The sequence below is a fragment of the Eubalaena glacialis genome, chromosome 2 (assembly GCF_028564815.1).
Source record: "Eubalaena glacialis isolate mEubGla1 chromosome 2, mEubGla1.1.hap2.+ XY, whole genome shotgun sequence".
NCBI classification, from domain to species: domain Eukaryota; kingdom Metazoa; phylum Chordata; class Mammalia; order Artiodactyla; family Balaenidae; genus Eubalaena; species Eubalaena glacialis.
In genome coordinates, this window is record NC_083717.1 from 78,448,806 (window position 1) to 78,476,475 (window position 27,670).

The 27,670-nt window shown below is 35.1% G+C and overlaps 1 protein-coding gene across 3 annotated transcripts in view; it reads right to left on the bottom strand.

Annotated features, from left to right (window-relative positions):
- Nucleotides 1-27,670, bottom strand: part of TCF12 (transcription factor 12) — a 371,138-nt gene that overhangs the window by 183,627 nt on the left and 159,841 nt on the right. For 2 of the 3 annotated variants that reach the window (XM_061180287.1, XM_061180286.1), the window contains exon 5: nucleotides 5,143-5,245. In XM_061180287.1, the coding sequence (XP_061036270.1) occupies nucleotides 5,143-5,245 (103 nt within the window). Of the gene's footprint in view, nucleotides 1-5,142; nucleotides 5,246-27,510; nucleotides 27,573-27,670 lie in introns of all 3 variants that reach the window. The other variant, XM_061180288.1, reaches the window with a different exon arrangement.

Genomic DNA, 27,670 nt, shown 5'->3' on the forward strand with positions numbered 1-27,670 from the left:
GTAAAAAGGAAAAAAAAAAGCAGTGCAGTAGAAGCGGGCTGTGAGCTAAGTTAGAATCAGGAGGGTTAGATCCCTGTTTCCTAATTAACTACTCATTTCATTTTTCTTGGTTTTGGTTTCTTCAATAACTAAGTCTGGTTCACTCAAGTTTTTCCCAGTTGCAACATCTTGTGTTTATAAGCATCCAAAGATCAGAGAACGTAGATCAATGAATAATAACTCATCCTTCATTGAGACTTGGGGTTAATAGAACACTGGACAAAGTATGAAGGCCTAATCCTTATGAAATACTGTCAAACCAGACAGTAAGCTATACTGTTTCCCCTAAGCACAATTATAATCATTTTCATTATCTCACCTATCGAAAGAATTTCTGTATGTCAAAGTTAGAGATCTTTTTGAAGGCAGAGTTCTATTATGTTTTGATATTCTGAAAATGGTGATTCTATATTTTTTTGTAACTTGAGGAGATTTCTGGAGTAATCATAAAGTATAGTGTAGGCAGAATCAAGTACATAAAAGAGTTTTCTTTGAAATTTGGTTGTTTGAAATACTGAATATATAGGAAAAAAGTGTACTTGGGTTTAAATTCCCAGACAAGCCCACAGAAACTTATTTAATCCACAATGAAATGAAAATAAAATGCAGTAGCTGCTAACAGAGGGGGCCCTTTAAACTCGGTCAGGTAAAGAAGGGCAGGGCTGAGCAAACAGACTCCAACAACAATGGAAGGACAGTTGGTTTGTTTATAAGTCAAATACTTACAAAACAGAGGTTTAACAATGCAACAACTGGACCCAACCTGTTAAATTAGCTAAGATGCCTAAAATGACTTATAAAAGTATATCCAGCAGTATTATTAACCTTGTGCCACTTTACATTTCAAAGAACTCTCATATTTTATCTTTTATTTTTCCCTTAACACAACCTACAAACATGTCCCAGTGTGTGCTCCATGGAAAACTAGTTTCCCATAAGCTAACGATGCTTTTTTACAAAAAGGCTACTGTGCATCATCTGATTCTGGAATGTGATGGGCTAAACATAATTAAATAAGCTCCCTGCCTTTTTCCCCCAAAGTACAATCCCTTTAGTACCCCAAACTACAATCTCAATCTCTAAGAGGGGGCATGTGATATATAATGCTTTCCAAAGTTATGTCCCTATGGAACTTTTTTTCATAGTCATCTCTCAAAAGCAGTGTCTCCATACGTATAGTTTCGGAAAATGCTGAGCTAGTGCAACCCTGAAGGCGTCATGTAGAAAGAACCAGTACCTTACATGCCTAACGTGCCTAGTGGAAGAACACTGGGAGTCAGAATACATGGGCTCTACATTCAGTTTTGCTGCTTATTGACTCTATGACCTCAAGAAAAAACACAATTTTTTTGTACCTTAGCTTTATCATTTGCAAAATACCAATTACAACTCTAGTTGCAGCCTTTTCCAGGGCTGAATAAAAGATATTACATGAGATTACAGAATTATAAAATTCTAGAGTTACAGAAGGCCTTTGAGACGATCCAGCAATACCTTATCTGAAAAGTGAAGGTTATTTTTCAGGATCTGGATTAAAATCCAGGCCTCTTAACTCTCAGCCCTGTATTTTTTCCTATACCACCACATGTTGCTTCCAGTTTTTAAAAGATACAATACTAGCAAAACATCTCTAGAGGCAATATAGGTCTCAGAAAGGAACACAAATGAAGGTCTCAGAAAAAAGGAAAATTGAAGGTACTATCTTAAGTTTCCCATTGACAGTACATGCACACACCACCTAAAATAAGTAAAGCTTTGATAGACATGGAGGAGTAGATAGAGTAGTTTATTCCACAATAACTTGGGAATCAAAGGGAGGCAATTCTATAAAATAATTTGTCTCTATGTCCAATTAATAAACTACTCCTACCATCACCAAAAATACATCTAATCAACAACAGGTAAAGGAAAGCAAATATTACTGAAATTAATGAAGGGCCCAAGGGTGGAGAAATGGACCAAAGCTGGAAGAGGACAGAAATAAATAAGACTCTTTGGTGATACTACTGCAATTCACTGCTATTGTCAAAGCTTTGCAGTTTTACTATAATAGAGTACAGAACTGTTTGATGCTAATTACTTAGTGATGTGCCAAAAGGATGTACTTATTTCACTTGAAACATAAGAAAAACCCCCTTTTCCATATTGATATATCAACAGGATAATTCTGGAATTCATTAAAAAGAAACACTGTTTCAACATAAGAGTTTTACTTCCCATGTAAAACACTTCAAAATATCTAAATGAATATAGAAGTGCATGTTTCTGTGGCAAACTGTTCATTACTGAATCATTATCAACCCTTGTTAGATAAAATTTCTCATTTTTGCAATGTACAAAATCATTAAAGTATTTGAGAGCTCCATCACGAAAGATAGTAGCACTTTACAATCCACTATTTCTTCAGGCAAATGTTCTTATCGCTGAACACAATACGAAAAATAACAACATTCCCTAGACATACAATTCCACCCCCCCTTAGATGGTGTTTTTATATGTTGACAGCAATGATGAAACATGTTATGGCTTTCCAGTTAGCTTTAACTGTTTCTGAGCACTCATCATTCACAGAATCACTCTGAAGTTTTTACCTATTATGACAACTAGGTATCAATAGTTCCAAATGCTGCTAATACTGCCATGCACATCTCAGTCCTACTTTAACAATGCAGGTTATTAGCCTGAAAACTCCCCTAAATTATCAAATGGCTAACAAAGTGAATCTATCCACTGTAACTCTACTGAGTGCTATAAACCCATATTTGGGGGTATCTAACAGTTCAATTACGTCAAGTCACATCAAGTGGGACTGCCTGTTGCTGTATGGAGGTGCTCCACAATTTAAAGGACATTCATTTCCAAAAGCTAGCTATTGCCATGCAGATTGCTTAGACTCAACTGTTAGATATCTCATTTGATCATTTGTACTGAAAATAAAAGGAAGGAAGTGTAGTAAATCAGATATTCCCAAGACCAGTGAAATCCTTTTGAACAATATCTGCCTAATCTTCTTCAGGGTCATTTTCCCCTTTCTTATAGGTAAATTAACATTTTTAAGATTAGGTAGTTAAAACGTACAATGAAAATGTATAGCTGCACCTGGTTAACTGCACAATGTAGTTCAGATGAATGCAGATTTTTCTCATTTGTACTGTGAAGGGATCAATCTGTTTATAAATCTGAGTTTTTTTATTTCAAGACTTATTTTAGATGCTGATTTTATACATAGGGTATGGATGATTATTGAAAGTATTCTAATAATTATCTGTAAACTGAAGAAACTAACAAGCACATGTTCATAATTGCTCCAACTAAGAAAATGTTACCTCAAACTGAATTACAGAAGTATTTTTAGTCAACAGCTACTCAGAGCAAGTGACTGACATGCACACTTCTTAGAATTCATTTATTTCCCACACTTACCCCACAATTTTAACAGTCACCTTGGCTCAAAGCTGCACTAATGATGCAATTCTACTGAACTTAAGAGTCATCTCTGTAAGCTAATAAAGGTAAGAACATAAATATAAAAAAGGGCAATTTCTGATTTTTCACAATTCAGTCATATCCTTAATTAAGAAAGCTTAGTTCAATCTGAAATTACAAAAACATTGACTATAGTTTGCTCTACCATGTTTACCATAAATTAAACGCTACTTGGGGAAAAGTTATACTACAAAAGGAAACTATCTGGAGTGCCACATCTACTTTACTTTGATAGTAAGCTTGATAGAAAATTTAGTAGATAGATTAGAAAGTTTTCCCTGGCCAAATGCAAGGATAATTATTTTGTTCTATATTTAATTCTGATTTTTACCTGGAATGATAATAAATTTAATACCAGGATTTTCATTTTCATTTATGTTGAAACAAATTGCCATTTTAAACACAAGTTTTGTCACTGATTTTTACTCTTGTGTCATACTCAATGATTCTGGCTTCAAAGTGGTAATTGCCTTAGGCAAAATCCACACTGAAATATCAGAATCTGTCTCCTCAATACTTTATGGAGGGTAAGGGGAATAAACAAAGACTGTGCTAAACAAAACCATTTATAAAGAAACTGCAGACCACCAGGATTTTGGATTTGGGTAATCCACTTAGATTAGCATGGCTGTCTCTTAAAAGGACAATTCTAAGATAACAATATAGGTCATGTCCTTAAGAAGTAAAGTAATGAAATCAATGTCAATTACACAAACCTTCCATATTAACATGACGCCACTGACAACCAGTAAGACAGATTAAATAAAGCTTTTGTAATGTGCTCAGCCCCAGCATAAACAAGAAGGAAAAATAATGTCATAAAACAGATTCTTTTGAATCAGGTTCTGCAAAAAGGTAAAATTCTCGCTTAATAAAAGAGTGGCATCCAAACTGGGGGGAAAAAATTGGGGGCTTATCATTTCAGATTGAATAGCTATAAACTTTGATATGAGAAAGCGAGAGGGCAGGGGGAGAGAGGAAGGGAGGGCTGGTTTGCAGGAAGTAGGGGGAGATATAGAGAATGGCTAACCTTAAAGGTTTTGCCAAAAATAATAATCAGGTTTAGGTGGTAGGTAATGTCGTTCAAAGTACAACTTTACTGCAGCAGAAGAAAAATTTTTAAATCCCCAATAAGAACCCAAGTGCTTAAAACAAATGCTGCAATGCTTAAATATACTATTATGTTTTGATCAAACAGTGTCAAAAGAAATACTGCCCAAAATGAGTAAAATTTGCCTAAAATCACTGCTTATTAAAATTACCACATATATACAACTGTTAAGACAAATAGTAAATTACAAACAAATGTCTCTGAAATGCTTCTCTGCCCAGAGAGCAGAAAACATAATGCTTGATGTCACAGACACTGCCAAAACTAACAGTTAAAACACTGCTGCTTCCTTTTTTGATAGCAATGACAATAATGCTCTCATAGAAGGAACCACATTTCTGAATGCTTGCCCCTCAAACTTAGCTGAACAAAGAAAGCCCAGATGCCCCTAGAAACTTAGGAACTTTCTTCTACATACTTAGGTGTCCATCCTGGACAAGGAGATAAAAAATGTCTCTGACCAAAGAGGCTCTGTGAAGACTACTTGCAGAGAATTACCAACTTACCCATTAGATTTGAGTTCATGAAAGGTGTTGGGGACAAGCCTTCATGGGCCCCTAATCGACTGTCATTCAAGTGATCACTGTAATGAGGGCTGTCTGTAAAACCCTAGAGAAAAAAAAAAAAAAAGACCGGAGTATTAAAGAGATTATTTGGGAGTCGTGCTAATTGAGCATAATGACACTCATCTAATTAATATACAGACTTACAAATGGTCATTCCTAACCAAGTTTCTGGTTCATTACTTGAAAAACTAAACAGAAGTGCTGCTTTTATTCCTTTTAAGACATTAAAGTCAAAAAGTTTCTTTATAGATTTAAAAAAAAATTACCCCTACAATCTCTTTACAGCCAAAAGTAAAGTTCTAAAAGGATGAACTAAGAAAATATATTTCTGAGTTACAATAAATTAGGAAAATGTTTATCTGTATCCTCCTTTCTCTGCCTCCATACCCTATCAATAAAGGGTTGGGCAATTACAAGATTTATTTAAAATATTTTTAAAAATCGACAATCAATATACTAGAAATGAATCCTTTCGTAAATGGCAAACAAATATTTAGCAAAAGAAGATCTGCTTATACTCCTTTTAATACTAGTATAACAAGATATACTCCTATAGAAACTGAGCCATGTAAAAAAGAAAACACAAAGATAGTTAAATTCTTAAGAATCTAAAAAATGAAATTGCAAACACCATGAAAACAATAAAGCTAACGTTATTATTTCACAATAGCTGTTATTAAATGTATCCTTATAACTTAAAACATGTTTTTTAAAAGCGAAGGAGCCTAAAAGACATGAAAGTTCACAAATACAATAAGTGTTACAAAAGCTCAGTGGATTAAAAGCTGTTCTGGTTCTCAGACTCTTATACATGCTAAATACAGCATCACCTCCAAAATCATATAGTTTCTAAACAAGGCTTTGAACCCTAGTTAATTAAAACTGAGGTGGTACCCACCCTTTTGCCAACTTAAAACGATTTTAGTAAAGATCAGAAAATCTTACAAGAGGCCCAAACAAGAACAAAAACTGACTGCCTTGGCTTACAGAAACCACCCAGAATCCTCTGGGACTATAAAATCATCAATCAGTGAACATTTATCATTACCCAGACTGCAGGCTAACATTCAAGAAGACATTAATGGGGCTGAAACAGGCCTCACTATCTTTGCAGGCATGCTGTCAGTTCAACCAAAGGGCTAGGAATTGAGGGCTAAATAACTGTCAAATCATTACAATTGCCTGGGGATGCATGTCACAACACCTTCTGCTGTTCTGTTTTAAAACTAATCTGCTGGGAGTGCTAACTCCCAAATGAATCTTTGTTTCATTTTTATCTACTTTAGAATCACTGATACACATGTGACAGACACTCAAGAAGAATCTTGGTGACACTTACAACTTGGTTATGACCACAAGGGTGTCCTCTGGTAACCACAACCATAGTCCTGTCTGTCACAGCCACACGCAGCAAGAGCTATATACAAAATAGAATGGCTCCCAGCTAAAGTCACTCCTTGGAGTTTACCTCTGTTGCTTAAAACTGAACACTCTTGAGGTGCTAAGTGACATCCTACTATCTCACATTCATCTGGGTGTTTCTCTATGCCACTCCCTCCCACTGCCATTCTTAGGCATAGAGTCAAAACAAGACAATGAAACCTACAAAAAAACCTCACTGAAATATTGTTCATCATTATTAAACAAAAAAAACTCACTGAAATATTGTTTATCATTATTAAACAACAGTATTACTCTTGAAAAATGCAAACAGAAATGCATTTGTAGGTCAGCCATGTTGTTCACACTTTATTTGAATGTTAAAGGATAATGAAAGATAAATTTTGCATGTCATCAATTCTCTTCATCCTTGAAGTGCAATAAGAACTTTTTTCTTTCATGACTATTAAAAATAAAAACATTAAAAACATTTTAAACTATTTCCTAAAGCACAAGTATATAAATAAATAATATAAATATTATATAATAATATAACAATATAAATAATAATACAAATAAATCTAAGTTTCAGGGTATCATCAAATAATTGTACACACACAGTGGATTAACTTCACATATCACATATATCACAGTAAGCATAGAGAAGATCTATCTCTAAGCCCCTATTAATATGTGCTCAGAAAACAGAACAATTATTTTTCTATCAACCATACACAAATAACAGTAAGTACTATCTCTTATCCATGTGCAACCACATACAGCAATGTATAGTATAGAATTTACTACAAGATTATTTCCTAGTCCAATCATAAAATCTGGGATTGTCATATTGTACCCACAGTGGAATCTATAAACCTGTGTCATCACATACAAGCAAGATTTGAATATGGGCCCTCAATATCTATTTACTCATAAATTATATACATATACTATTAACCAATATAACAAATTTCAGTAAGTCATAATTTCATTCATGTAAGATAAAAATTAAATAGAAATTTGAGTATGTTTTCCCAACCTCAAAGGTTTATCTAAGTGCACAAAATTCTTTTGAAAAGCCACAGCCTAAAAGATAAGAGAGGAACAGTTCTTCATCCACAGATGCAAACTGATGCTGGAGGATGGAACAATGAAACTGGACTCAAAAATGTTTGTCATAGTTTTAGGGACTTCCCTGGTGGTCCAGTGGTTAAGAATCCGCCTTCCAATGCAGGGGGCATGGGTTCGATCTCTGGTCAGGGAACTAAGATCCCACATACCACGGGGCAACTAAGCCCTCACCGCAACTACTGAGCCCACGTGCCACAACTACTGAGGCTGTGCGCTGTGGAGACCACGTGATACAACTAGAGAGCCCGTGCACCACAACTAGAGAGAAGCCTGTGCACCACAAGGAAGAGCCCTCATGCCACCGCGAAAGATCCTGCATGCTGCAACGAAGATCCTGCATGCCACAACTAAGACCCGACGCAGCCAAACAAACAAAGTTTGTCATAGTTTCAGATCTAATGTGTGCCAAAAACCTCACTTAAAATCTAATATCTAAATGACAATTTAATTTGCAATTCTTAAATACTCCCACCTACGAATACATTAACACTTCATAAAAGCTTTGATATTATGAAATATGTTCTATAAAATGTATTTCATACTTTTCTCTACGTTCATTCTATGGTACAGAATTTAGAAACTTTAATCCTTGCTACAATATGACAACAGACTCTAATCAATCAAAGCTGTTACCATTTTTAAACTAATTTACACTGCACATTATCAATCCAATCTTTTGTTCTATCGAACAAAACAAAAGCACCTAGTATTATTTACATAATAGTGCTCTCCTCTTGTCTGTCTCCTCAAAATTACAGTAACTTTTTTTGTTGCCTAATTCTTTTTTTTTTTTAATAAATTTATTTATTTTATTTATTTATCTTTTTAGCTCTGTTAGGTCTTCACTTCTGTGTGAGGGCTTCCTCTAGTTGCGGCGAGCGGGGGCCACTCTTCATCGCGGTGCGCGGGCCTCTCACTGTCGCGGCCTCTCTCGTTGCGGAGCACAGGCTCCAGACGCGCAGGCTCAGTAGTTGTGGCTCACGGGCCCAGTTGCTCCGCGGCATGTGGGATCTTCCCAGATCAGGGCTCGAACCCGTGTCCCCTGCATTGGCAGGCAGATTCTCAACCACTGCGCCACCAGGGAAGCCCCCTAATTCTTTAAATAGCTTTTAAAATATTTATTTCACCCAACCAATAAATATGGCGTAATCACCAGAGAATGCTCCCAAGTTGAGAAAAGACATGTTTTTTCTAACCTATGTGGCTACTTCTTTGTTTGAAAACCACTGTCTAATTCTATTTTAAAATATTCTTTACAATTCTTTTCAATAGTTAAAAAGGGATGGGGAGAAAGGCTCTTTCAATAAAGATTTACTTTCTCAGAAACACTTTCCCTGACCCTACCAAATTGGGTGAACTCACTCTGAGCTCCCATAGCAGCAAGCATTTCCATCATGTCACTGCTCACACTTATTGAAATTACCTATTTAATTATCCATTTAAATTATACCATAATTATCTATTATAATTGCACAGTACAGTATAGTGGATAAATGTGGAATTTTTGGAGCCAGACTGGCAGGCCTAAACTCCATCTGTGCCATATACTAGCTGTGTGACTTGAGGCAAAGTAACATTTCTTGCCTCAGTTTCCTTATCTGTAAAATAGGGATGATAATAATAATAATACAATATTTATCTCACAGGTTGTTGTAAGGATTAAATGAGTTATTGTATGTAGTAGCAATTGGAAAAGTACCTGGCAAATAGTAAGCACACAATATATCCTAGCCATTATTACTATCATCTCAGAGACTGTTATGTCTTACAAATTCTGAAAAGTCAGGCACCATGTCTCTTTTTCTCACATCCTCAGAACAAATGACAGATGGATGGGAGGTTTCAGCTGCTAAATCCTTAAAATGCTGCAGGGCTTCAGATATAAAGGTTCAATTAATATTTCCATAGAATACCCAATAACTAGCAGAAAGAAAGTTAATAAGGTGCTAGCTTATCTAACGGGACTGAACAAATAACCACAGATTTTTGGTATTCAAAGAGCCACAAGATTTCACACCAAGTATTGAAGTCCTATAGCTGCGAAGTGGTCAAAGCTAGTAGAGAGTCAGCCAATAGCCATAAGCTGCCAGAAAGCTCTGAATGAGGCCTGATATAAATGAGTGGTCACACTTAAAAGAGAAGTAAAACGAAAATAAAAATATGTAGAAATAACAAATGAAGTTTAAAATAGAAAAAAAAAAGTGTCCTTATTGTATTTCTTTATTTACCTATGACAGATTAGCAAAATAAATGTCTAGATAAATAAAGTTATAGCTTTTAAACAAATTCTTTAAAGTGTCTCTTTCAGTTAAATACACCGATGAGGGACTTCCCTGGTGGTGCAGTGGTTAAGAATCCACCTACCAATGCAGGGGACACGGGTTCGATACCTGGTCCGGGGAGATCCCACATGCGGCAGAGCAACTAAGCCCGTGCTCCACAACTACTGTGCCTGCGCTCTAGAGCTCGTGAACCACAACTACTGAGCCCACGTACCACAACTACTGAAGCCCGCAGGCCTAGAGCCTGTGCTCCGCAACAAGAGAAGCCACCACAATGAAAAGCACGTGCACCGCAATGAAGAGGAGCCCCGGCTTGCCGCAACTAGAGAAAGCCTGCACGTAGCAACAAAGACCCAACGCAGCCAAAAATATAAATAAATAAATAAATAAATACACCTATGAAAAAGACAAGTGAGTTGATCTAATCACAATAGTTTGTTACCTGAAAGCAGGGACTGTGTCTATATCACTCATTACTCTATCACCAGTGACAAGTATGTTAACAAGCACGTAGTATGTGACTAGTAAAATCTGTTAATTTAATGAATGAATGAAAAATGAACAATGCTCTGTGTTAATGAATCAGGTCTACATCTGAAAAAGCAACTTAATAATCAATATGTTAAGGTTCTGTTATCCTTAAATAGGTCAGGTGCTAATACATAATAAATTTTCATGATAGATCTGGGTTTTGTCATGGAGATCCACAAGTTCCTAAAAGGCAACAATGTTTCACTCCTTTTTATCATTCCAAGAAAGACCAGCACAGAACTCTGTATGCACCTAAGAGCTTAAGTTTTTCTTGAGAGGATGAATAACCTCTCTAGATAACTTTTTATTTATGAACGCTAAGAAGTGGTTTCGCAGAATTACTATAACCCCAGACTGCAGAGCAAGTCTTGAATTACCATGGGTGGGAGGACAGGAAGAATCAAAATCTTTCAGAGGTGGAAAGGATGCTCAGAAAATATGATGGATACGTGAAATACTGCTTAGTACAAGTGCATAAAAATACTTTTAAACATGAGATCCCAAAGGATCACCTAAAAAAGTTCACTCAGATTCAGTTCTAACTTGAGCCAACCATATTCACAAATTTATCCAAGTAACTGCTAATTGTCATCTGTTAGAAGCAAACAGACTTAATTCTGGCAGACTTTTTCTATATTATAGGTCTCCATCTTCTAGAGTGTTCAAGTCTATATTCTCTTTATGTTTAAATAAAAACTTACAAGCAGAGTATGTCTTTGGAATTCATCTACAATCCTCCTTACAGATTTTCAATGTTAATTTCTCCAGCAATGACCACATCAAAATCATAAATCCATTAACACATGATACATAAAAAGTAAAAACATTCTTCTACTACAAGTACAAAAGGAAGTAAAATAAATTATTTTATTTAAAAATTATTAACCCATCTATACTGTAACTATTTTCTATATAAAATTCAAGGGTAAAAATATAAATCAATAATAATGCTGCAACTTCAGTTTGTAAGGTTATGAATAAGCAGTACCAGAAGGACTGATGTTTGGAAGAACACAGGAAAACAACACTTAATTTAAAAAAATTTTAGCCCCAAGTATTATCTGGTTCTCCCCAAAACTACAGACACTAAATTCAGACATGAAACATAATATTTTTTGATGGTTTCTAATGTATAGATTTTTGCCTTCTTCCCATTAACTGGCAAAAATTACAGAGGCTAATAAGTTCCTTCCAGTTCAGGAACTGATGATCCATTTAGAACAAGAATTTAAAATAGTGAAAAGTAAACTCAATTAGAAAATTATCTATCTTAAAAAATTATACTATGAAATACAGTGTACCATACAGAAAAACTGGAGGAAAACTTAACTGTGAGTTTAGTTTACTCCTAAACAAACATACTGACTTTACACTTGGCTGCAAAAGCTTTATTAAAAGGTCATGTTAATACATAGTTTTTTTAAAAAAATTCCATGTATTTTCTAAAGGAGAAAAATAAGTCATGAGGCAAAGGATAAAAAAAGTGCGTTCTCATGTTACTTAAAAACTGCACATGATTAAAAATCTTCACTAATGCTTTTGTCTTCTAATTAGAATTCATAGGAGTGTTTACAAAACAATACTGAACATGTTTTAAATCACATTACTTAAAATCACTCACGGATTCTTTAACACATCCTTCCTTTCTAATAAATTTCTGATACCCTCTGTCAGTCCTTCTCAAAGTACAGTCTGTGGACTGATGTTGGACCAAGAATGGTTTGTTATCAAACAACAGAAAGGTAAACAAAGAGAACAAACTTTTGGCAATGGTTTAAAGTAATTTGGCAGACCAATTTTGTTTGCTGTATATAATAATAAACTAGAGATTGTATTTTATAACAATTGTATTTTTTAACTACCTTAAAAATTGTACTATAAAATGTAGTGCAGCATATATAAAATGTTTAAGAAAACCTGTTAGTTTAGTCTATTCCTAAATTAACATCCTGACTACACATATAAAAGGTGTATTAAAAGATTACAAAACTAACTCAAAATGGATTAAAGACTTGAACATAAGACCTGAGACCATAAAACTCGTAGAAGAAAGCATAGGTGGTAAGCTCCTTGACATTGGTTTTGGTGATAATTTTTGGGGTTTGACACTAAAAGCAAAGGCAACAAAAGCAAAAATAAACAAGTGGTGAAACTATATCAAACTAAAAAGCTTCTGCACAAAGCAAAGGAAACCGTCAACAAAACGAAAAGGCAACCTATAAAGTGGGAGAAAATATTGGCACATCATATATCTGATAAGGGGTTAATATCATGTAAGGAACTCATACAGCTAAACTGTAAAAAAAAACCCAAAAAAACCACAAGCAATCTGATTAAAAAATGGGCAGAGGATCTGAAAGAATACAGATGGCCAACAGGTACATGAAAAAGTGCTCAACATCACTAATTATTGGGGAAATGCAAATCAAACCCACAATGAGGTTATCACCTCACACCTGTTAGAATGGCTGAAGACAAGAAATAACAAGTGTTGGCAAGGATGTGGGGAAAAGGGAACCCTTGTGCACTGGTGATGGGATTGTAAACTGGTGCAGCCCCTATGGAAAACAGTATGGAGGTTCCTCAAAAAAATTAAAAATAAAACTAACATATGATCCTACAATTCCACTTCTGGGCATTTATCTGAAGGAAATGAAAACACTAACTTGAAAAGATACATGCACCTCCATGTTCACTGCAGCATTATATACAATAGCCAAGACATGGAAGCAACCTAAGTGTCCATGGATGGATGGATGGATGGATGGATGGATGGGATGGATGGATGAAGAAAATGTGGTGTGTATGTACGCATATACACACACACACACACACACACACACACACACACACACACACACACACAATGGAATACTATTCAGCCATATAAAAGGAAGGAAATCTTGCCATTTTCAACAACATGGATGGTCCTTGAGGGCATTATGCTAAGTGAAGTAAGTCAGAGAAAGACAAATACCTAATGATTTCACTGATACGTGGAATCTTAAAACAAACAACCAGAGCTCACAGATACAGAGAATAGATTGGTGGTTGCTAGAGGCGGGTGGGCAAAATTGGTGAAACCTGTTAGTTTAGCTTACTCCTAAACAAACATACTGACTTTACACTTGTCTGAGTGCATCCTAGACCTAAAAAGTCAGAACACGTATTTTGAGAAGAGCTTTAGGGGGTTCATTCATATTCATATTCTCTAACTAAAGTTGGAGAAGAACTAGCCTATATTATCTTGTAAGTCATGTGGCCTGGTATACAGAAAAATAATATTAGCCACTATTATTTCTTCTTCTGCACCACAAGTACCTCATTAAGTCTTACAGAGCTCACATTTTTAAACCATAATTCCCCTATCCTGTTCACACACTATATGCAACCAGGGAAAATTAGATAAAAGAAAGATAAAATGAGGTTCTGTTGCAAAAGAACCTTGGATTTTACATATTTTAAACCTTTTATCTTCTACTACTGTATGTCAACAGATTAAGACTGAACATAAAACTGCTCAATAAATATTTTAAAATATTTGCTGATATTCGTGAAATCAATTCAAATAAATCAAACCTAGGAATAACATAAGTTTATTAAAACCCATGCATTAAGAAGCAATAAATAACTATAAGAAGACATGATACGATACCAGCCATTGAGCAAAGCAATGTTCTTACATTCAGTACAATAGCATATTTTAAAATAATTTCTAAAATACCAGTCCTATATGTTAAACATTTATTTTATAATATTAGGTGGTAAAAATTAGAACAAAAATTAATTGGTACATAGTATAATAATATTTAACCTCTATAAAGTTTATAGGAAAAAGACTAGAAAATTGTAACAAGTTTATAATTTTTTTATCTTACTTGCCTATCATCTCCTAAAATTTCTATGAAAACCATTTACTGTTTTTCTGAAAAATATAGTTTCTCAGTTTTTTCCTTTAATATGATTGAAATAACATACTCTCATTGTAGAAAACTGGAAATGTAAAGAAACAGCATCAACTATGTAAGAAAAAAAAAGACTCCCATTTTACCTCAACTGAAATGCAAACAACATTTTGACACATTTTCTTCCAATTTTTAAATGTTTCTAAAATAGTTCGAACATATAAAAATGTATGTAATAAACAGCCATGTATCCACAACTCAAGAAATAAAACATTGCCAGTATAGTTTAAAACCCTATGGAGGGCTTCCCTGGTGGCGCAGTGGTTGAGAGTCTGCCTGCCGGTGCAGGGGACGCGGGTTCGAGCCCTGGTCTGGGAAGATCCCACATGCCGTGGAGCGACTAGGCCCGTGAGCCACAACTACTGAGCCTGCGCGTCTGGAGCCTGTGCTCCGCAACAAGAGAGGTCACGATAGTGAGAGGCCCGCGCACCGCGATGAAGAGTGGCCCCCACTTGCCGCAACTGGAGAAAGCCCTCGCACAGAAACGAAGACCCAACACAGACAAAAATAAATAAATAAATAAAAATTAAAACAAAAACAAAAACAAAACAAAACAAAACAAAAACCCTATGGAATTCTCCCAAATTCCCCTCAGAAGTAAACACTATCTTAAACTTATTCTTTTAAAAATCATTTTCATGCATTACTTAATACTTTTATTAAATATGCATATTCTCTAAACAGAGCCCCACTCTGCATGTTTTAAAATGTTATCTAAATAGTATACTTTTTTCTATACTCACTTAACAGTCAATATGTAAGACTGATACGCTGGAAAAGTGTTAACACTGGTATATACATGTCACTACTGTATAATGTTCTATTTATAAAAATACCACAATTTATCTTCCCAGCCCCCTTTTGATGACATTTAGCTTTTCCACTATTACAAACAAGGCTGCTATAAACACTTTAGTAATATGTCTCTCTGTACACATATGAGAGGTTACGTGAAACTTTTTAGGGGTTAATACCTAGGAGTAACATCACCAGCTTACAGAGCATACACAACTTTAAATTTACTAGATATTACTAAACTATTCTCTAGAATAGAAATGTATTATTGTTTAGGAAAAAAAATCTCTTACAGAATCAGAAAGTTCTCCATAGACAACCCCAAACTTCTGACAGAAAGCTTCCAAAGTCCACTTACAAGCTGTATCTAATTTGTGGTGCACTTTCCAGTAGGCAAAAAGCAAAGCAATCAGCATTACATTTCCTTATTAGTTCATTAACCCTTATGTAGCTACATTCTTATCTGAAATAGTCTGACCTGGGTGCAAAGGCAATCCTTCACCATAATAAATGTTCAAGACATATTTGTTAAATGAGTTAATCTTCATTAGGCTCCTTAGTTCATCTTAAGGTTCTATAATTAAAACTGTAGTCATTACACCAGGTGTTGATACAGCAAAATTTGACAGAAGTTAAGATATTTTAGTTTGTTGCCAGTATATTGTCTTGATGCCCAGTGTTGTATAGGCTCTTAGAGCCATGGCAACAGTGTTGGCCGATGTTGATTTTTAGAATCTGACTCACAGACACAATAATTCATAGTTCATGATTAAAACAACACTGCATATCTTAGGACCATAGGATAGGATACTTAGGACCATACTTTTGGATTCTGTAATGAGCCATGGTGATACGTACCACGCGTCACTTACATTACCTCTTCCTGCCCTTATGACTAAAGCCACTCATTTTTAAGAGTAAATCTGAATTAAAAGTATAACAGTGAAACAATGTTCTTTTGCTAACTGGTTCATATGGGTGCTGAACCACTGGCCGAGACTTATTTCCCTAAAGATGAAAACAAATAAGCCATAGTTGAAGGGTCAGCGATTCCTTCTAGGAGTAATCCAGTCTTCATTCAATTTATCTGATTTAAGATTTTCTATGCCTGCATTAATAATAGCATCAGCATACATTTAATGGTACTACTTGCCAGAACTTGAGTTAAGGGCTTCACTCATTATCCTTACAACCCCATGAACTATTATTCCCATGCCACAGATAAGGAAATAGGCACAGAAATTTTACATAATTCACCTGGTATACAACAGTAAGTAGCAGGATGGGAATTTAAACCCAGGCAGTCTGACTCCATCCCATCATGCAATGCTGTCTCTCTAGAAATAATTGTTCCTCCCTGGAATTACTGTGAACTGAATGGCTCAATGATAGGCTGGAGCCACACAAAATGAAGAGTGTATTTATTCAAACATAGGTGATAAAGGAAAAGAGCCAGGAAAATAGAAAAACAAAAAAAATTTTAAACCACCTAATTTGGCTAGTGGTGCTCAAAACAATAGGGACAGTCAAAAGAGCTTTTGAGAACTTTTTGAACCCGTGGATTGTGATGGAGAAAAAGCAAACAAAATGGGAAATGGAAAATCTCCTTTGGTAAGTGGATATCAAGTACAGGCATGCATTCCTCCTGAAGAACATTCCCCTTGCCCAAGGTGGTAATAAACTGCAGCAATCTTCTGTGATGTTGACATAATTCCTACAGAGAATGCAAACAGAGGCTCCAACAAACCTAGAAGCAAATTTCTACCATTAGGACCAGTAGTTGAGTTCCCTCCTGTAAGATGGAGTTTATGACAATAATTTGGCAATTACAGTTAAGAATTATTATTCATTATAACAAAATGGGGAGAAAAATTCTAGAGAAAAACTGTGTAACTCCATTCCAATAAACTAAAGGGGACATCTGAATGACCTGGTTGTTAGGCACTGAAAATTGCAAAAAAAATACATATATATTCCCACAGAGAGAAAAATCTTTAGGGTAACAGCCTGAAATCCAACTTCAACCTGAGGCTCAACCAGAGAAAAAGTATCAGATGAGGCATCTAGTCTTCCTTAGGGAATCTGTGATTTGTTCTGCAGCAATGAAGCTACCCAGATATAGCAACTGAATGTAAAAGGATTAGTTATACACAAACCCATCGTCCCCTTCTTCAGTTCCTAGATCTTCAAAGCCCATGGTGGTTACCTGGCTAGAGGACCACAGGTACCATACGGATATTCCAACAAAGAAAGGGCAAAAAAGAAATTTTTATTTCTATGTAATACCAAAGGATGGTAGTGCCCCTGTTTTCTGATCTATACAGTTTTTCTTGCAGTGTTCGCAGCAGCTGAAATGTCAGGACTTCCTGTGAAAAGCAGAAAGGCATCACCATCAGATATGAGAGGCAGGTGTAACTACTCTGAAAATATCTGATAAACAAAACCTAACTTTTAGAGATGACTTTTTAATGATAAATGGGCTTCTGAAAACTAAGCCTGGTCCTCTTAGCAGAGACTTCAATATTAAATGAGTAGCTGAGAGAAAGAACTCAGCAAGTTTTTCTTGGATTTTGAACAATCCCTCATTTTTAACTTTAGAATTTTTTAGTTTGACAAAGCATTTAAAATATTTCTGACAAAGCTTCTCTTTCTTAATTTAAGAAAGCATTTTAAAAATTATATTTGTCTATAAATATCCTACAGCTGCAGCTTTAGAATCACTGTATTTCCCATCCATATGTTAACACTTCAAAGCTGTATGTAAAGAAACTTTTCTCTTCTAGATTAGCCTTTACTGCTATGGAGATCAAAGGAATTAAATTCTAAATACATTACCCTCCCTTTTCATGGCACTTTTATAAAGACCCATCACTCACTTTTGCATGTTGTCAACCTCCTTGCTTTTAAGAATCAGCACGTGAAGCTATCTCCTTTTCCATCAGTTGCCTAACCAGCAAGGCCTCTCTCTGAGTAACTCCAACATACTGCTGACGAGTGACCCCTTCGGGGAGCACTCATTCACCAATTTGAAAAACATATACTAGATTTGAATACGAGCAAACCAACTTTTTTTAATCACTAAAAGCAGGACTTTTGTGGCTACTCAAATGTCTAGATATCATAATTTACTCATATCATACATATATTTATCTAACCAAATTATGTGAATTCATTAAAAAGAAAGCAGAAAAAAAATTAATGTACTAAAAACAGTTCCACCCCTCTTTCATTCTACTAAGAAAAGCATGCACCCTAGAGTGAGTATGAGAAGCAGAGGTGAATCTATTGTTCCCTCAGTTAGTATGAGTTTTGAATGCTTCTCAGTGGAAGCATCTCACTCCATGACCATGATTCTATTGCATAAGGACAGTATTCTTCATGCAACATGGTAATCAAACACAAACCAGCAACTTCATCAAGTTGCAATCAAACAAATAGCTATCTATTATTAGAGAAAAACTTGGCTCTGATATGTGTATGTGTATTCTACATATCTAGTTAAATGAAACTGACAAGGAAATTTAAGTGGCATTAATTTCTTAGAATACTTCTAGCTAATACACATAATTAAAGGTAAAAAGAACAACATAGTTATTTCCTTAAAAGTAAAATTATACTGTAATTCAGACATTTAGTCTAAATTGATACTGTTTTACTATATTTGCACCCAGTACAAATTTTTCAGATACTTAAAAAATATAAGATTAGATAAGTACACTTGCACATCCTATAAAATTTTCGGATACTGAGAAAAATAGGAGATCAGCATTTCTTTGATAATCAGTACTAGTTCACAGTACTACCAGTCTTTTTTTATACACCTCCTAAGAGAGATCGGGAGATGTGCCACTTAGATATCATGGCTAATAGTGGCAGAAACTGAATTATCATCTACTTGATCCAATGTGACAATTTCATTCATAGCAGTACCTTAAATTGATTTTTCTCTTTTTTCTGCCTGTCTGCTTTGAGTTCTTATGTTTTCAGTGTGTACTATTAAGTTCTACTGTAGATGCCAACAGGTGTGTTTATCAACACTTCTGAGAGGGGATCTTCTTGTCTCTACTCCTCTTGACTTTCTTCTTGTTTTCCTCTTCCCTATAACTACCTCTTTTTTCTTTTACCTGTCTTTTCATATCATTTTAATCTAGTTACTTATGAAATTAAAGAGGTCAAAATGTGCATATGGAAGTGTGACAATGCATATGTATATGTAAGTACTAATGCCAGTAATGTATCAGGCACTGTGCTAAGTGCCAGAATACAAGGATGAATAAAACAGTCTTTGCCTTCAAGGAGCTCACAGTTTGGAAGAAGAAAGAGACAATACCTGAAAATGTTTTAATAAACTGAGTAACTTTTGTATGAAGTCTGGGCCTCATATGTTTCACATTATAGCTTCCAAAGGCTTTATTACTAATATTAGATTCCCTATTAGTTTAAGGGACAAGTTGGCATGGCCAGTGATATTTTAAAAGAAGCCCAAGCCAGTCTGCCAACTTCCAAGTTAAACTTCCTGGGTTGGGTGTAGTTTAGAATACGGCAATATACCAGCACAGCTTCAAAGCAGAATAAGCAGTGCCATTAAGGCAGAAGAAATACTGCATTAAGAGCGGCTAAGAATGCCCTAAGGCAAAATGAAACGTTGATAACCAGAAAACAAAAATGTCAATAAGCACGCCTCTGGTGGCATCATAAGCATCACAGCTAACTTTTACTGAGTGACTACCATATGCTAGCACTGTGTTAAGGGCTGTAAGGTATTATATCAGTTAATTTAAACTATATATCGATACCATATTTTCTCCATCTCATAGATGAGGAAATTTTATCCTAGAGAATTTAAATAACTTTCCCAAGGTCAGAGAGTGATAGAGAACTGATTAAACTTGGGAACTATGATAGCAGATGAGTTAATGTTAGCCACTAATTTTTTTTTAAATTTTTTTTTTTTAAACACAATAGTGAAACAGGGTATCAAAATTCCAAAGATCTCTTGAATAAGCCAGTACTTTCAGTATTGTGCAGGAAAAGCTAATAGTGCTGGCTTCACTTCTCCATTCATTTATAACGTGCTACTCATAGGGCTCCTACTGATGAAGCAAATCCATGGTCCCTGTCAGACTAGCTTAACTAAAAACTACATTTCCACTTCCACTTCCAGACAAGATGGAGTAACAGACCAGATTAACCCTCACACTTGAAACAATAAAAAAAAAAAAAAAAACAAAATACATTAAGTAAGAGTTTTGAGACACTGGACATGGTCAGTGCAGGACAGTGATCCCTGAGAGAGGGGAAACAAAGTGAATCCTATGATTGCTGGGGGGAAGGGGAGAGGCAGAAGACAGGGAGAAGAGGAGGAAAAAGAAGAAGGAGAAGAGGGAAACGAGATGGTAACTTAGAACTCTATACCTTGTACAAAAAATTAAGAATATTTCAGACACATGGAACATGAAAAACTTATCAGCACCAGACCTACACAATGAGGAATGTTAAAGGAAGTTCTTCAGTCAAAAGGAAAATAACACCAGACAGAAATACAGATTTACACAAAGAACTAAAGCATATACTCTGGCTACAATGGAATAAATTAAATATCAATAATAAAAACATATCTACAGAATCTCCAAATATTTCAAAATTAAACAATATAACTGTAAATAACCCAAGGGTCAAGGAAGAAAGCAATAGGAAAACTGGAACAGAGCAGGACCACCCCCCACCCCCCGCCCCAAGTACAAAACCGAGCAGTTAATGATTAGGACAACAGAGTCACAGACTCAGTGTCTGATGCATACTCCTGAATTGTTTTACAGATACTGTAACTGCCACCACAGGAAAAAAGCTAACTGCATGATGACCAGACTGTAGCCATGACATAAGCTGCTCCAGCTTGAGCAGTATTGAATCTATGGGTAGCACAATTCCAAGAACTGGCCTCAAGAGAATGGGATTAACATTATTGCTCATAATAATCTATATCTTTGTGGGCATCAAAGTAATTGTAGCTTTCTCTACCCGTATATGTAAGCAGACAACTAAAATTATCAGCAGAGATGCTACAGACCCATGTTGACACCCTCCACTCTGAGACTATAGCACTCTATGTCAGCATGAAGAAGTTACAAAAGACAGACCTTCACCCCTAACCCCACAGAAATGGAATGACGTTCTGACAAGTGGGGATTTGTAAGCAGCTCTTTGCAGGAAACCACCCTCAGCAGGAAGCCCCTTTTCTTGTCACTTTAGCAAAGCTATATTGTAACTAACTTTTAAACCAGGTGCCACCATGCTCTACTCATTTCTGGCCCAAGCACACCTTTCAAATCTTTTAATCACACAATACCTTGCCTAACTTGTCGGTTCTTTCCATAGATCAAAGAAGTAGAAATGAAGAATAAGCAATGAAATGTAGAAATGAAGATGACCAGATCTCTCCCTTAGCTTCCCCTTCAGTCATCTCCCGAACAAACTGTGTGAACAAGATAACATCTAGAGGAAGATCACAAGAAGTCAATGAGCCTGCGAGCAGTGGGGGGATGGTGATGACTCTGACCCCCTATCTCAATGATTAACTGGATTACTTCCCTCCTTCTCTTTAAAAGTTTCATGGCTGAGCAGAATCTTCGGAGGTGGTTTGTGGCGGATGCCGAGTCCACCATCTGCCCAGATTGCCGGCATTCTGATTAAGAGCACCTTTCTTTTCTACTGTTTGTGAGTACGTAACTGATTTTGTAAGCGGGAGGTGGCGGGACCCGATTCATTCGGTAATAAAATTATAAAGTATTTTGAACTGAATGAAATGAAAACACAAAATAGGAATAATTGTGGGATGCAGGTAACACCATGGTCAGAGGAAAATTTATAGTACTAAAATGCCTGTTAGAAAAGATGAAAGATCTCAAATCAATGACCACAACTTCCACCTTAAGAAACTAAAAAACAAAGAGCAAACTAAACTCAAAGTAAAGGTAAGAGTAGAAGTCAAACATATTGAAAGCAGAAAAACAATTGAGAAAACCAAAGAAACAAAAACTAGTTCTTCGAGAATGTCAGTAAAAGAGATAAGCCTCTAGCCATACTGATCAGGAGAAAAAGAAACAATTCACCAATATCAGGAATGAGGTAGGGATTTTAACTACAGATCCTACAAATGCTGTGCCAGGCAGACTCTAAGATGGCCCTCAATGATCTATGTCTTCTGGTATTCATACCCCTATATAAGCCATTCCTCTTCAGTGTGACCTGGCCTAGTGACTTGCTTCCAATCAACAGAATATTGCAAAAGTGATGGGATGCCATTTCCATAATTAGGCTTCATAATACTGTGCCTTCTATCTTCCTAGCAGACCCCTCTTCCCTTGATGGCTACGATGAAGTAAGCTGCCATGACAGAAAGGCCCAGCTGGCAAGATACTGCGGGCAGCTTCCAGCCAACAGGGGACTTTGATCCTTAGTTCAACGAACCAAAAGGAACTGAATCCTGCCAAAAAACACATGATCTTGGAAGCAGATCCTTCCCCAATCAGTCTTTCAGATGGGACCCTAGTTCTGGCCAATACTTTGCTTACAGTCTTATAAAAGACCCTGAAGCAAAGGACCAAGCTAAGCTATACCTAATTCCTCACCCACAGAAACTGTGAGTCCATAATGTGTACTATTTTAAGCCACTAAAATTGCAGTAATTTGTTATTATAGCAAGAGATAACTAATATAAATATTTAAAAGGTAATAGAGAATTATTATGAACAACTTTATGCCAATAAATTCAACTTAGATGAAATGGACAAATGGATATATTTCTTAAAATACGCAAACTAACAAAGCTCACTCAAGAAAAAAAACTGAATAGTTCTTATCTACTAATAAAGTTAAAATTAAAAGCCATCTCCCAAAGAAAACTCTAGGCCCACATATCTTCACTGGTAAATTCTACCAAATATTTAAGGAGGAAATAATACAAACATTACATAAATTCTGCCAAAAAATTAAAATGGAAGTAATAATTCTCAACTCATTCTTTGAGGCCAGTATTATCATGATATCAAATTCTGACTGACAGTACAAGGAAAAAAAAAATCATACAGATCAGTATGACTCAAATATAAAAATTCTTAACATTTTAGCAAATTGAATTCAACAATATATAAAAGAACAACACATAGTAATCCAGTGCTATTTATCTCAGGAATGCAAGGTTGGTTTAAAATTAAAAATAGTAATCAATACAATCCCACAGCAACACACTACAAAAGAAAATCCATATGACCACCTCAATGGATGCAAAAAATTATTTTAATAAAATCCAACACCCATTTTTGATAAATACTCTCAACAAATTAGGAATAAAAGGAAATTTCCTCAATCTAATAAATCACATGAATGAAACATATAACTAATGTCATGCTTAATGGTGGAAGACTGGTTGTTTTTCCAACATCAAGAACAGGGCAAAGCTATCCACTCTTATCACTTCTATTCAACACTGTACAAGAAATCATAACCAATTCAATAAAGGGGAAAAATCCAGATTGGAAAAAAAAAGTTAAATTCTCATTATCCAAAGAGAAAATCCTCCAGCATGTACAAAAAAACTACTACAGCTAGTGAGTTTAGCAAGGTGCAGGATACAAGGTCAATATACCAAAACCTATTATAGTTTTTATATAAGGCATGAACAACCAGAAATTGAAATTTATAACAGCATCAAAAATTATTTAGTGATAAACTAAAGATGTGTAATATGTGTTCACTGAAAACTATAAAACATTACTAACAGAAATTAAAGAAGACTTAAGAGAAAGTTATACCATAGTCACTGATCAGAAGATTCCACATTGCTAAAATATCAGTTCCCCTTAAACTGATGAGATTCTATGCAATCCCAACCAAAATCCCAAACGATTTTCTAGAAACGGATACGCTGGTTGAAAATGTTTCAGTGTATATGCAATATACCTAGAATAGGAAAAACAATTTTGAAGCAGAATAAATAAGGTTGGATGACTTACACTACTTGATATCAAGATGTATTTTAAGGCACAGTGATCAAGATAATATGGTATCGATGTAAAGGTTTAAAAAAAATCAATGGAACAGAACAGAGAGTTCAGAAATTGATCCTCACATACACAGTTAATTGATTTTCAACAGAGATAACAAGGGAATTCAATGGGGAAAAGGACAATCTTTTCAACAAACAGTGCCAACAAAACTGGATACTCTTATGCAAAAAAAAAAAAAAAAAAAAATCAATTTTGACCCTGACTTTATACTTAACCAAAAATGAACTCGCAATGGATCACAGATCTAAATTAATAGTTAAGTGTATAAGTTGTCTAATTTACTATTTCTTGAGACTGTTACTATCAGTCAAACAATTCATAGGTAACACAGAAGGATTCCATGGTAGGAAAAAAAATGTGAGAAGAAGTATATTCTATTCCTTTCTTAAAGATTTATAATTTACAATAATATTAAAAACTGAGACACCTAATACCAACAAGGAAATCTATCTAATTTTCTTTATCTCAATAATACATAAATATATTGGACCACAGAGCTCTGTATTTACATATTGTTTATTAATAACCTATTGAGCCCAGTTCTAGAAACCCTGATAGTGCTCAAAAATTTTTGGTTTACATGTTAGGAATTAAGTCCAGAATAAGTAACTCATCAGTCCTCTGTTCTTTGTATTACAAAACATCATTTTCACTTGATATGCTCTGGAGGTTTTATAACCAAGTATTGCTTATATTTTTGTGCTTCTACTCTCCCTGGGCCTATCATTACTACAACTTCTATCATTCTGTGGTATAACAATCTGTTTTTCTCATGAGAAGGAGCACTCCTTTTGCCCAGGAAATGTGGACTGATCATTTTCATTTTGCCCAACTAATGCCAGTGACTAGAAAATAGTGAAATCTCAATAAATGCTTCATAAGTAAAAAAAAAAGTGGGAGAAAAAAGGATTTTCATGTGAACAGCCCACAAACTAAAATATGGACACCCAAGAGAAGACCGTAAAATTCTAAACTGGGAAGGAAGATACTGAGGAAAAGTGATCTAAGAGAGCAAGGTAGGGTTAGTGGAAAATGAAGAAAATATTTACAGAGCAAGAACTCAGAAAAGTCTAAGCTTAATAAGATTTCATGGTATCACCAATGCAGAGAAGACATTTGGTTCAGTACAGCTGATACTTCATTGTTTAATCACTAAATAATTTCCTATACTACACACCAGGAACATGATCTGCTCCATGCAAAAAGCAGCAGATTGATTATGATATAAAACCACATGAAAATAATTACTTCATTTGACAGCACAAAGGATTAAGTATCTGTTCAATATGTTGAAGGAAAACAGTCCAAGCTTCTTATTCTCAGAATAAAAATGTTAGAATATATAACAAAAGTACATCAAAAAAGGAACTGACATTAATTGACCATGCTAAGCCTTTGACATACATAAGCTCACTGAGGTCTCATCACTACCTTGTGAGGTAGATATCTTTCAAACAGATTTGAGGAATTAACTGAAGCCTCCTCTTTTAGAATCTACATTCTGTCATAAGAATGTATATTAATAAGAATCTACGTTCATAAGAACCTGGATTGCCCAATTTTATTTTTCCCAATAATCTCCAAATCCCAAGATCTGTTCATCTGCAATGAACTTTTCCAATAATTTCAATTTTATAAACATAATTAACTTTTCCTGACTTACAGGACCTCTTGGTGGGCATTTAAAAACTGCAACAGGTCCCTCACCTTGTCCAGGACATACTCCAGGAATTCAAAACAGCTGTCTTTCTAAGGAGCATCCAAGACGTAAAATTCTTAACATGGTTTTATATCAAAATGGAGTAACTTTTCATGAGACTGACTGTAAAAAGAGGAACACTTATAGACTTCTTAATAAATTACACATATGTGCTAAATACTTTATTCCTCTACTTAATTCTCACACACTTCTTATGAGATAAATCTCTTTGCAGATGAGAAATCTGAGGCTCAGAGATTAAGTTATTTTATCCTTTCCAAGGTCAAATACAGTGGTGATACCAGGAAGCAAACTTATCTGATTCATTCCATGGCTTATATTTTTATGTATAAAATGTGAATAATATTTTTATAATAAATAATGATAGTAACATCATCTTACAACTGCTAGAGTATGTGTCAAAGTCCTGGACAAGTAGTAATAACAACTATTTTGGGGTCTCTCTTAAACTTCAGCAAGTGTGATATGGTCCAAAGGGACACTAATTTAAAATCATACTGCCCGGTTACTACTCTTGTGTGCTTAATATCTGGTAAGTTATCTACCTTCTCTGAGCCTCAATTTCTTCACCTCTAAAATGGATGGGATTTTTTAAATGGCTTCTTGATGAGCTGGTATGAAGCTTAAAAAAAGGTAACATGTGAAAGATTTTAAACTATATTGTGACAAACGGTAGTTGTAAATATTGTTACTAATTAAAACAGGCTAAGCAGGCCTAAAAATGTATTCTGCCAGAATCTACCCTCCATTATTTTCTCATGAATAAAAAACATTTAAATTTATAGAAAACAATTTTTTTTAAAAGCTGTCAGAAAATAAATCTTCAACAATTACAAAAAAGGACATAAGAGAGATTGAAAGATTATTATGTTTTGACTTCCACTTGTTAACCTTAAAGACCCAACACTGAGAAGATAAATAAAAAGAGAATTGTAAAGATCAATCCTGATAAAGATGCTATTTCACAGGCATACAAAGTTAAATGAAACTCACAATGAGGTGAGAAACTGACATACAGGCTCTTTCCAAAAGATCTATGTTAGAGCATCTCAACAGGCATTGTCCCTGTTGAATGGTTAAACTGAAAAAATAGGTTTGACTGGCTTAAAAATGGGAAAGTGGACAATCTGATAGCTATGTGATTTCTTTCATTTTAAATATCTGCTAGCAAGAGATTTAAAGGAGCTTACATCATCTTAACCCAATTTTTTTCTTATCCAAAAACATTATGATTACGATTTATAGGCAGGTGCTGTTTGAATAGGACCAAGAGTAACAAACAACATTTTCTCTCATGGGTTTATTTGAACCTGACTTTAAAATACACCCTTTTCTTACCCATAGTTTTCTTCACATTCAGAACATTCAGAAGGAGCAGTTACATAACAAAACAGAGATTAATGGGAACATAGATGCAATATATAGAAAACACTTACTTTAATTCTCTGTCCCTCCTGTCTTGCTTTGCTATTTAACTGCTTCATCTCGTGTTTTGTACCTGAGATCAAGAGGCATAAAATACTATTTCAAAATTTGTGTGTCCTTTCTAATTATTGCATTTGATCCCCTAGTAGCTATAAAACCTATACCATTATC